Source organism: Saimiri boliviensis, chromosome 8, assembly GCF_048565385.1.
Source record: "Saimiri boliviensis isolate mSaiBol1 chromosome 8, mSaiBol1.pri, whole genome shotgun sequence".
In the NCBI taxonomy this organism is placed as follows: domain Eukaryota; kingdom Metazoa; phylum Chordata; class Mammalia; order Primates; family Cebidae; genus Saimiri; species Saimiri boliviensis.
Genome location: NC_133456.1, coordinates 72,362,748 through 72,375,612, shown reverse-complemented (window position 1 = coordinate 72,375,612; position 12,865 = coordinate 72,362,748). Strand labels below are relative to the sequence as shown.

The window sequence follows — 12,865 nt, the reverse complement described above, 5'->3', positions numbered from 1 at the left end:
AAGTTGAGGCTGCAGGAGCTATGATCGCACTGTGGCACTCCAGCCTGGGTGACACAGCGAGACCTTGTCTCAAAAATAACAACAAAACCCCTAATTGCCATTTTATTTTAATGGCACAACTCTAAAACAGCATAAAATCTAAGCATATATGTGCTTCTATGATATTTTCATATAATTTCAAAAACAATTTTGCCAATGCAAATTCGGACATTGCCTCTCCAGTACGTGATATCCCCAGGCTAGATGTGGTGTCTTACGACTGTAATCCCAGTGCTTTGGGAGGCAGAAGCATCACTTAACACCAGCAGTTGGCGACCAGCCTGGGCAAGATGACCTTGTCTCTACAAAAAATTATTAGCCAGGCATGGTGGCACACACCTGTTAATTCCAGCTAGGAGCCCAAGAGCAGTTGGCAGGGATGGTGCCACTGTACTCCAGCCCCTGGATGACACAGTGAGACCCTGTTTCAAAAAAAAAAAAAACTTTATGCTTTAAAAAAAATTTATTTGAAATAAATTAAGTCCCTTACCTTCAATGTAAGAACCAAATCAAAATAACATTAGGTTGTAAATGTTATGGGTTACCTTGTGGTAATTTAAAACATTTTGAGGTCAGGAGCGGTGGCTCATGCCTGTAATCCCAGTACTTTGGGAGGCTGAGGCGGGCAGATCACAAGGTCAGGAGTTTGAGACTAGACTGGTCAATATGGTGAAACCCTGTCTCTACTAAAAAAACAAACAAAAAAACAAAAAACAAAAAAACAAAAAAAATTATCCGGGCCTGGTGGTGCATGCCTGTAATCCCAGCTACTTGGGAGGCTGAGGCAGGAGAACTGCTTGAACTCGGCAGGTGGACGTTGCATGAGGCGAGATCCTGCTACACCACTATACCCCAGCCTGGATGACAGCGAGACTCCCTCTCAAATAAATAAATAAATAAAAAGAAAAGAAAAATTTGAATAGGTAATACTTTCGTGTGTTTCACACTAAAAAACTGATTTTCTATGTATTTATGATTCCTGTGTGTGTATATATATACATACACACATATATATATGTGGATGCAGTAAAGTTTCCTTTTTATCTGTCCTTCGGCCACCATTTCCTTTCCTCTTACACACTAATGTTTTTATTTATCCTTCCAGTTATTTTATGGACACAGCAGTAAATACACATACATATTAATATATACAGTATTTCCCCCATCTCTATTTTGCACAACCCCTTAAATGTATTTAAAATAAAACAGAACAAGAAATTTTTGGTAAACAAAATTTAATACAACCATATAGTCAAGTAATCATGGTTAAAAGACATTTTATTAGATTACAACTTTAAAAAAATTAAACTATGCAAGAAGTATATTTAAACAAAACATGTAAATATTCACGTGCTAAACTTAACTGAGACCAATGAAATACAAAGCATTCTTTCCTCTATGAAGACTCTGGAGCCTCTATTGAAAGCAAATGACCTTAGGTCTATGCTAGTTGTAAAGCAGATTATACTTTTGTTCAACTCTAAAATTTTATTGTCTTAGAACTCCAACAACTCTCAATAAAAATTTAAATAAAGAAATCAAGGGGGAGGGGTGATAGGGAAGGGAAGAATAAGTGCTTTTTCAAGAAAGTTAAATAAAAAAGCCTGGAGAGGGAAAAAAATTGTACTTAAGTATGGAACAAAAATAAGTAGATACACTTTTCTGACGTTTGATGTAGATACTGCAAATGAATTTACATGGGTTTAGTCAATGTATGATCGATATCTGTTTGAATATCTTAAAAAGCACCTAGGTATCAAAAAATAAAAACAAAAAACATAATGAAATTCCAAACACCCAACAATCTCCCTTAACATTCTCATTCTGCCAAGCAACCACAAGCTGGTGCTTATTACACAATTTAAGAAGGGGAAGTTTATTCACTCTACAGGAAGCAAATATGAACCTTATCTAAGGTAAGCTTCATTTAGATGGAAACACAAAGTTCAAATAGCACTAGAGAACTTAAGGCACATAAAAAAATTCAGGTGCAGTTATTTTGAGACCATTAAAACGGAGATTCTTTTCTTTGGAACAATATATAAAATAAGTTATGAATGTTGCTGTTTTAAAAAATGTATGATAACCTTCAGCACTAGGAAAATTTAATATCTAAGGCAATCACACAAATGTAAAACATTCATATAAAACATTAAAAAATGTCTAAAGTATGTTGAAAGTGTCTCTGGAATTGTTAATTCACACTCCTGGCTCAAATGGTTTCTGGTGCCTAGCATTAGATGTGACAATAACAATAGCTAGCTAGTCAAACCTGCTGCCTTAAAGGTCAACCAAATTGCTCCATTCTGGTTACTTGGCATGGTGAGTTTATTCATTTAACTAAAAAGAAAAATAATGGGTGAGGTGATGTAAACCTGGCTTTCAATAAGACGCACAACAAATTCTAAAAAGGCCAAAACTCCGTTGAGGTTAACTGGTGTCTTGAGTTTACTAAAATAAAGGCTGTCCATAGGAAGCCTTGAGGAGACATTATCTTGTCACTTGCACCACATAAAGCAAGCTCTCCTCTCCGAAAATACAGGTCAGGCTCAGTGTCTCAACGCCTGTAATCCCAGCACTTTGGAAGGCCAAGGTGGGCGGAACACAAGGTCAGGAGATCGAGACCATCCTGGCTAACATGTTGAAACCCTGTCTCTACTAAAAACACACACAAAAAATTAGCCGGGCACACGCCTGTAATCCCAGTTACTCAGAAGGCTGAGGCAGGAGAATCGCTTGAACCTGGGAGGCAGAGGTTGCAGTGAGCCGAGATCTAGCCACTGCACTGCAGCCTGGGTGACAGAGTAAGACTCCGTCTCAAAAAAAAAAAAAAAAAAATACAGTTTGAAGTACATGTCATCTTTTTCCACATATAAACTTCAAGACATAAAAGGCACACACAAACAATTCAACTCCTCTCTTTTCATATATGGGTTCTCACAGCAATTTAAAAAATCTATTGCCATATCCAGACAACAGGAAAAAAAAAAAATACCTGGTTTGCTTATTGACAAAAGTGGTGTAATTGAACCTTTGTCTTTCCTGAGTTTCAAAAAGGCCATTTGACAGTAGAGATACATAAACAATTCATATTCACTAAGAGAAAATGTATCACTCCACAAACATTTTCATCTTTCTAAATATAAAAGAATTAATGTGCAACCACCGTCATGTGTGAAGCCCCTTTATCAAATTAAACTTACTCTAGAATCATGTATTGAAGATTATTTAGTTATGGCACTTTACACCCCAAACAGGCAAAAATAACAAGTTAATACCCTCCCTGAGTATTTACATCATCTTAACACCTGGTTTAAATGGAGTAAATACCTATATTTCAGTCACCTAGGAAATCAAAAGGTTACTGAAGATTCAATACGATAGTAATTCACACGTGTGCAGTAAACTCAGTGGGAAGATTAGAGTAGAAAAGGAGGAAATTCTACTGTTGTAAAAATTAGATCACTTGTGTAGCCAACTCACAAAGAGGAAAAACATAGAGAAGGTTTAAGTTTCATGAAAAAAAAAAAAAAAACCAACTGTACTTTTCTGTTCTACAAAAGCATACCTTTTAATTCCCTTTCCAACTGATTTATCACAGCTGGGTTTAGCAAACTCATCTCTTCTGAACTTGTAAAACTAAACTGTCGTAAAGATTCTGATTATACATAAGTCATCTTTACTAATACTCCTCATGTACTTTCAAATGTAAAAAAGTTCTAGAAATACCCAAATAAAAAAAGTCCATAATTGAATTTAACATGGTCAACTAATTTTTACTTTATGTGTTTTTCTGATCATCACAGACTGCTAAAATTCATGGTGTTTGTATATATGTGTGTATACAACCATACACTCTATCTACATATATACACATATACCTACAGATTCTAAACCAAAGGTTCATAGGATCATCTATCAAAAGAAAAATCTTTATGTGATGACAGAATGAATACAATCTGACACCAATTGATATACCAATTTGACACCCTTTTGTTATACGAATTCTACTCTAAAATTCTTTTTTATCAAGGCTAATGCTATTATTTATCAAGAATTAGTAAAGGAAGATAATTTAAAAATTAAAATCATCAGCTGAATAACTTTAAAAATAGTTATTTAAATTTCCTAAGATTCAACCTAAGTTTTTGGTGGCCTTCAATATAAATTGTAACTACTTAACTTATGTAGTTTTAAATTATGTAGAGGAAAAATTAATATTGTTATGAGGTCTGTGTTTAAACAAATTCTGTTTTTCGGGATTTCACTTCTAAACTATAATAAACAAATGGCTACTAAAATAAATGTATAACAAAATGAAAGTAAATGGTTAATACTTTTTACAATAGACAAAAATGCTAGAATACAAAGTTATCTCAGAAAGTCTTTTTTTATGTGAAGTCCTGTATTCATGAAATGGGCATGATCTTACAAATACACATGAAAAATAACAACTATCATTTGTAGAATCTCAGCATTTACAAAATACTTTTTCACACATTATCTCATTTACTGTAAAGAATTTCTGAACTAAGTAGATCATCTATGAGTATAATGCAGATCTTTAAAACACAAATATTCAAACTGTACCTACAGTCTTTCAACTAAGATGATAGAAAATTGTTTTCTGAATTGATGTTATCACAAAATTTTATATCATTTTAAAACTGTAATTTGAAAAATAAAAATTTATAATTTTTTTAGAATTTTCTTCAGAATGTAGATTCTAGCTAAGCATTAAAGCTTTAAAAATGTCTATTTGAAATCTCTGTATCATTCTAAGATGAGAAAAAAATGTAGCTTACCAATGTTAGGCTTTTTACTTCAACTTTGGTTTGAATTCTGGTGACACTCTAATTACATATTTGCATCATCCCTCCTATCACAAGAAATATACAAATTATAATGTGAAAGAAAACAGTGTCTGGAAGAGAAACTACAGCAGTCTACCTAGAACATCCCTAAATGCTGTAAATTACATCTGCCCACCCAGAATCACAATAATCACTTATGTTGTAGTTCCTGCCACATCCATCTATTTGCATTAGAAAAAAAATTCACATTCCTCTCTGAAAACTGATAAGCTTTATGAAGCGGAGTTGAGAAACCTAGACAAAAGCAGTCTGTTGCAAAGAAGCTTGAAAACGTTGATTAATATTTTACACAATGGGTACCAAATGAAAGACTTAACCTTAAAGACGGGAACCAAGATGGGAAGTACTGCTAAGTTTTTTCAGATAACTAATTTTAAAAGAAAAATGGACCCACTGAGATAGGTGGTCCCTGCTTGATCCTATTAAAGGTACCTTAACAGCAGAGACTCTCAGGAATTTTAGCTATTCACTAGAAAGTAGGATAATCAAGGAAGAGGTCCTCACCAAAGCACCATACTCATGAGGTCAAACCCTACTGGGCTAGGGGAGAAACCTGTCCCTATTTTTCTTTTCCTTTCTCTTGAGACACAGTCTCACCTTGTTGCCCAGGCTAGAGTACAGTGTGTCTTCATAGCTCACTGCAGCCTCAAACTCCTGGGCTCAAGTGATCCTCCTGCCCCAGCCTCCCGAGTAGCTGGGAGTACAGGTGTGAGCCACTGGGCCCGGCTGTCCATCCCTGTTTTTCACAAGACGATACTGCAAAAATGGGTTTCAACTGCTTTATCAAGTTAAGAAAAGAAGCTTTCTTAGAGGATTTAAGAGATAATGCATAAACACTTTGAGAGCCATAGTGGGTTATTTTTCCTTCAATGGCCATTCCATTTTTCCCTAAGAATTAACTTGTAATTTTAATCCCCCTTGTAGGGGCACTTATTTTTATATCTCCTACCTAACTTCCCCTAAAAACATGTTTAATATAAGACAGACATTCTAAGAATAAAGTCACAATACTTCAGTATTTTATGATACCTGAATTGTTGTCATTACATTTTTATCAATTACAGAAAAAAAACCTTCAATAAAATTAATCGATCTGGATATACTTTGTTAACAACAAAGGTTTGTAAAACTATTTTTTTCTCCTAGAATGCATTCTAAGCATTAACTTTTTCAACCTAAATGACGCCTCAAGTCATGCAATTTTCTCTACACATGACAAAATAAGGAAAAAACATAGAGATAAACATACATATTAAGTGAAGACACCATTAACACATTCCTAAAAGGTGTGCAGACAGGCATGATTTCCCAATTCACATAGGCTTCTCACAAATACTTACAAAGGTACACTCTTCAAAGGCCAAGTAACAACCACCAATACCTTTAACAAAAAAGTTTTTTTTTTTCAATTACAAGAAAGGCTTTATTACAGTTTGAAAGATTGATATTTTGAGGAGAAAGGCACCAAATTATTATTTTTACTCTTTTTTGCATATGGCACAAAGGAGATATGTCAAGTTCCCACTCTAGAGTTTTTAAAACCTCTCATCTTGGATCGGCGTGGCTTCTTCAGTGAGGTATCCCGGCTTTAGAGTTTAAAGCATTTCTCATTGTATCTATGAATAGTCACACAGCCATGATAGGACACTGGCCTGGGCATTGCAGCGACCCCTGTGATGATACTTGTTGCAGGATCATAACAGAGAATAGTGTCTGTGGCTTCTCCGTTTTCCCGTCTTCCGCCCAGGATATATATTTTACCGTTACACACAGACATACCACAGTTTTCCTGTTTAACCAAATGCATTAAAAATAAAATTAACCATTGAAGATAAAGGATTCTGTAACAAACAGAAAAGCAAAATAATGCTTTAACACAGCCAAAAAAAGAGAGACATGACATAAGCTAAGCTCCTTTTGCCTGTGCTGTGTGTGAGTGCTGGATAATTTTGCATGGATAAAATGAATGTCAAGATAGCATCATATGATAGTTGCAGCCATAAGAAATAATGAGATCATGTCCTTTGTAGGGACACGGATGGAGCTGGGGGCCATAACCAAACAAAATACTGCCATGTTCTCATTTATAAGTGGGAGCCAAATAATGAGAACACAGGGACACACAGAGGGGAACAACACATACTAGGGCCTTTCAGAGAGTGGAGGGTAGGAGGAGGAAGAGGATCAGGGAAATAACTAACTAATGGGTACCAGGCTTAATACCTCGGTGATGAAACAATCTGTACAACAAACCCCCATGACATAGTGTACCTATGTAACAAACCTGCACTTGTGCCCCTGAACTTAAAATAAAAGTTGAAAAAAAAAAAAAAAAAAAAAGACTCTATGTTAGTAATTGCGGCCAAGATGTGGGAAGTAGGATGTGGACTGATGAAATGGTTTTAACTTAATGGTAGTTAAGCAAAAGCATTTCAAAGAACCTGGCTTGCTTCTCCTATTACAGGAAGGTTATTACAGAAAGTGGTGGTTACATGACCAAGGAGTAGGAACAATATTCATTATATACGATTACCCACAAATTGAATGAATGAATAAGAGAAAGATTTATAACTAAATTAACAAAACACTGTTATTAGGAGCCTTGGCTGGGCCATGGAAATGACTCAAATAACATCTTACAGTTAACTTCCCACACAATGGCATTCTTAGCTAAATTTTACCATTCCCTGTCAATAACACAGTTACTATATATAAAACAAATATTCTTGCAAGAATGAGAGTGATTCTTCAAAAACCTGGTCAGGCGTGGTGGCTCATGCTTGTAATCCCAGCACTTTGGGAGGCCAAGGCAGGTGATAACTTGAGGTCAAGAGTTCAAGACCAGCCTGGTCAACACAGTGAAACACTGTCTCTATTAAAAATACAAAAAATTGGCTGGATGTGGTGGCAGGGTACCTGTAATCCCTGCTACTGGGGAGGCTGAGGCAGAAGAATTGCTTAAACCCATAAGGCAGAGGTTGCAGTGAGCCGATATCATGCCTCTACACTCCAGTCTGGGTAACAAGAGCAAAACTCTGTCTCAAAAAACCCCAAAAAACCCAAAAACCTAAACCAACAATTGACTCACTATCACATGGATCTGATTATGCTGAAGGTCAGATATTATTTCATTTCCAATTAAAGTTTCACTTTAATTCAGATAGTTATTGCATCTTATAATCTTGGTTCCACATAACCAACAATAAAATAGGTTCTACCAATGAGTTCAATAAACATGTTTACTTGACCAAATTTGTTGTATATAAACTTTGCTCTTATAGAAGAAATTAAATCTTGGTGGATTTATATAATAGGATACTATCTTTAGGTCTGAAAGAATTTGTGAGTACTTAAAAATGCCTATATTACAGTTTGTTTGTTTTTAGTTGGAGTTTTGCTCCTCTGCCCAAGCTGGAGTGCAATGGCACAATCTTGGCTCACTGCAACCTCTGCCTCCCAAGTTCAAGTGATTCTCCTGCCTCAGCCTCCCGAGTAGCTGTGATTACAGGAGTGCACCACCACGCCTGGCTAATGGTTTGTTTTGTTTTGTTTTGTTCTGTTGTTTTTGAGACAGAATCTGGCTGTCACCAGGCTGGAGTACAGTGGTGTGATCTCGGCTCACTGCAACCTCTGCCTCCCAGGTTCAAGTGATTATCCTGCCTCCGCTTCCCAAGTAGCTGGGATTACAGGTGTGTACCACCATGCCCAGCTAATTTTTATAGTTTTAGTAGAGACAGGGTTTCACCATGTTGGCCAGGATGGTCTCAATCTCTTGATCTCATGATCCACTGACCTTGGCCTCCCAAAGTGCTGGGATTACAAGCATGAATGCCTACCCCCAGCAATTTTTTGTATTTTTAGTAGAAATGAGGTTTCACCATGTTAGCCAGGCTGGTCTCAAACTCCTGACCTCAGGTGATCCGCCCATTTTGGCCTCCCAAAGTGCTGGGATTAGCGGCGTGAGCCACCCTACCTGGCCTATATTAGAGTTTATAGACACCCAGAATGACTTAGCCCATTGTCAAATAGTGAATGACAGTTTTATTCAGAATACCATACTCCCATGAATTGCACCAATTATGGGACAAATTCTAATATTTTTCATGTAAAAGCACAATGAGCTCTTTCTATAAATTCTAAAAGTTCTCAATATAATAAAAACAAACAAAAACCTTGGTTTTCAGGTATAAGCTAGTTCCCAATATTGAACCTTATAGTTATTTTGATGATGATTCTAAAACAATATATAATTACATGATCTGGTAATTAATATTATTTCAGATAATAATGCGCAGAATTAAATAAAGCAAACAACCTTGAAACCAAGTATGCATATCAGGAAATAACATCTATCAGATATAATAGTTTCTTTCATGCTATGTAAAATACCATTTACTCTTATGTGTTTGTTTATACTATATAAAAAACTTAGTCTTCGCTCAGGAGTAAGAGCAGCTAGTAGGAAAAATAATTTATCAATACATAAAGTTTTAACTTTTTTTTTTTTTTTTTTTTTTTTTTGAGACGGAGTTTCGCTCTTGTTACCCAGGCTGGAGTGCAATGGCGCGACCTCGGCTCACTGCAACCTCTGCCTCCTGGGTTCAGGCAATTCTCCTGCCTCAGCCTCCTGACTAGCTGGGATTACAGGCATGCGCCACCATGCCCAGCTAATTTTTTGTATTTTTAGTAGAGAGGGTTTCACCATGTTGACCAGGATGGTCTCGATCTCTTGACCTCATGATCCACCCGCCTCAGTGGCCCAAAGTGCTGGGATTACAGGCGTGAGCCACCACGCCCGGCTAACGTTATTTTCAAAGACTGAAATATCCTAATACTGCATAAAAACACGGCTCTCCTTGTTATTTTTATATGCTTAAATGTTAAAATGTCAACAACAGACAGAAAGAATCAGGTTTCTTTTCATTTAATTATTCTAATTTTGAATGACATTTTAGATATCTGGGGTCCATTGAAGAGAGAGAAAAAGTCTTCATCACTGACTTTTTTTAAAAATCCCATAATTTTTTTTAAAGGATGTTCCTGACAGAAGTTAAAAAGCAAAATATGTTTAGAATAGTAAGTCGTGTTTTTAGGAATTATGAAAAGTCAAAAGAGGCATGGAGATGTTGAAGAACAAACAGAGAAATAAGCTGGGTCCATTAGGACTATAAAAAATAAACACCTTGTGCTTGCTTCGGCAGCACATATACTAAAATTGGAATGATACAGAGAAGATTAGCATGGCCCGTGCGCAAGGATGAAACGCAAATTCATGAAGCGTTCTATATTTTTTATATAATAAAAATAATAATAAAAAAATAAACACCTTATTTTTTTCAGCTCTCTTTTGCATTTAATATTCTAAGCATTTTAAAAAGCAACAGTACTGGGTTCATTTAACTGTATACAATGAAATTAGTTTGATTTATCCTTTTTCACTGGTTAGCATTAAAAGGGTAGACAATCACACCTGGCTCAAAAATTACCTATCAATAATGTATGCATATGGTGGGGTGTGGTGGCTCATGCCTATAATCCCAGCATTTTGAGAGGCCAAGGCGGGCAGATCACCTGAGATCAAGAGTTCAAGACCAGCCTGGCCAACATGGCAAAACCCTGTCTCCACTAAAAATACAAAAATTAGCCGGGTGTGGTGCCATGAACCTGTAATCCCAACTACTTGGGAGACTAAGAAAGGAGAATGGCTGGAACGTGGGAGGTGGAGGTTGCAGTGAGTCAAGGTTGATGCGTGCATAGATATATTTAGTAGTATTTGGAGTGAGAATGAACACAGGAGAGTAAATAATCCCCTAAATCCCAGTACTAGATTTGAACTTCAACAATTTGTCTTTGTTAGACTTCATATACTTCTGATCCAAATGTTTATGTTCTTCATATTTCTAAAGTCAATGTTGTTTAATTACAGAAAATGTGCCATGTTTGTCCTTTTATTTTCCCCTCAGTTTTATCTCAATAATCTAGTTAAAAAAAATACATGTATGCCCTGCAATATGCTACATGCTGGCAATTATCTTCCTAAACTGTTATTGGTTTATATAATATAGCAAAGTTCTGAATAAATGGTAATTCTTTTTCTTTTTTCTTTTTTTTTTTTGAAATAGGGTGTCACTCTGTCGCCCAGGCTGGTCCCCTCACTCTTGGCCTCAAGTGATCCTCCTGCCTCAGCTTCTCAGAGTGCTAGGATTACATGCATGAGCCACTGCATCTGGCTTGAACAGTAATTCTTAATAAAAATGCATTATTCTTTGCAATCTTCACTGAAATAAACCAATAAAAAGCAGCTTCAATTAAAAAAAAATTACAACTAAGTCTCAATACTTGACTACATGAGGATCCTGATGCAAGCAGGGTATAGTCACACCTCTGTAGGGCTAGAGAATGATTTTCCAGGAGAGGTCACTGAGTTGGAGAAATGTGATTCATTTTTACTTAAATGTGGTATGAGAGGGATAAAAGGTAATGCTCATTTTGCACCACAAAGCTGAAGTGGCTATTATGTCTCTTTCATCAACTGGGGCAATGTTACTCCATATACATTACTAATTGGAGACCACACCTCAATGTCAACAACTTTGGAAAAATGATGTTATATTCAAACCCTATTCACTATCCTTATAGTCTATGCTGTATCTCTAATGCCTCTTGCAAATAAGATTATCTTAAAATTAAGTCCCTCTGGTACTTCCTAATTGGTTTACTTATTGAATACACATATTTACTATGCACAAATAAATGCAAGATACATACAAGATGAGTTAGAACAAATAGTGTCCTCAAGAAGACTAAGAGGCCAGGCGCGGTGGCTCAAGCCTGTAATCCCAGCACTTTGGGAGGCCGAGGCGGGTGGATCACAAGGTCAAGAGATCGAGACCATCCTGGTCAACATGGTGAAACCCCGTCTCTACTAAAAAATAAAAAAAAAATTAGCTGGGCATGGTGGTGCGTGCCTATAATCCCAGCTACTCAGGAGGCTGAGGCAGGAGAATTGCCTGAACCCAGGAGGCGGAGGTTGCGGTGAGCCGAGATCGTGCCATTGCACTCCAGCCTGGGTAACAAGAGCGAAACTCCGTCTCAAAAAAACAAAAAAAAAAAAAAGAAGACTAAATTCCAGTATAGGAATATTTATACTCACAAGGGAATATACAAGTGCCATAAGAGGTGTGAGTGCTTCAACAGATCAAAAAGCAAAAAAGATTCATTCTGGCCAAGTTAAAAACTCTGTTGTAACTGAAGTGGTCCTTGAAAGATGAGTAGAATTATAGGCTAAGAAGACAGCATGAACCAAGGCAAGAACATTTATGATCTGTTTAAGGACTACAAATGGCACATACTTAACACATCTGAGGTAAAGCTACAGAATGTGAAATGAAGGTCAGGTAACATATGGTCTAGAATGAAGTGGTGAAACTTTTGGATTTTATTTAATAGGTCTCTAATCAAGAAAGAGACAATAAATAGATATATTGAAAAATAACTGATGGCAAAATGAGCTAGAGAGGCAAGATATCAGAGAAAGGAAGACTAATTTGAGTATTACTGGTTTTGTTTAGGTAAAAATTGATAAGAACTTGAACAAATATAGAAACAATAGGAATGAAAAACTAGGAGAACTGATAGGCTAGAGAAGAGAATCTAGTAAATTAAGTTTTTCAGTTATTTGGAAATATAGAAAGAATAGGTTTGGGGAAGAAGGTGAATTGTATTTTAAATGTAAAGTCTTGGCCGGGCGTGGTGGCTCACACCTGTAATCCCAGCACTTTGGGAGGCTGAGGCAGGTGGATCATGAGGTCAGGAGTTCGAGACCAGCCTGGACAATATGGTGAAACCCTGTCTACTAAAAATACAAAAATAGCTGGGCATGGTGGTGCACACCAGTAGTCCCAGTTACTCAGGAGGCTACGGTAGGAGAATTGCTTGAACACGGGAGCAGA

The 12,865-nt window shown here is 36.5% G+C and overlaps 1 protein-coding gene and 1 non-coding gene across 9 annotated transcripts in view; one reads left to right on the top strand and one right to left on the bottom strand.

Annotated features, from left to right (window-relative positions):
- Positions 1-1,299: 1,299 nt before the first annotated feature.
- Positions 1,300-12,865, bottom strand: part of KLHL24 (kelch like family member 24) — a 51,020-nt gene continuing 39,454 nt past the window's right edge. For 5 of the 8 annotated variants that reach the window (XM_010337617.3, XM_010337618.3, XM_074404614.1 and 2 more), the window contains one exon: positions 1,300-6,702. In XM_010337617.3, the coding sequence (XP_010335919.1) occupies positions 6,502-6,702 (201 nt within the window). In that variant the 3' untranslated portion in view covers positions 1,300-6,501. The remainder of the gene's footprint in view (positions 6,703-12,865) is intronic. The other 3 variants (XR_012518846.1, XM_074404615.1, XM_074404616.1) reach the window with 3 other exon arrangements.
- Positions 10,099-10,205, top strand: LOC120367703 (U6 spliceosomal RNA). Its single transcript, XR_005582021.1, has one exon. It is a non-coding gene; the product is annotated as a U6 spliceosomal RNA (small nuclear RNA).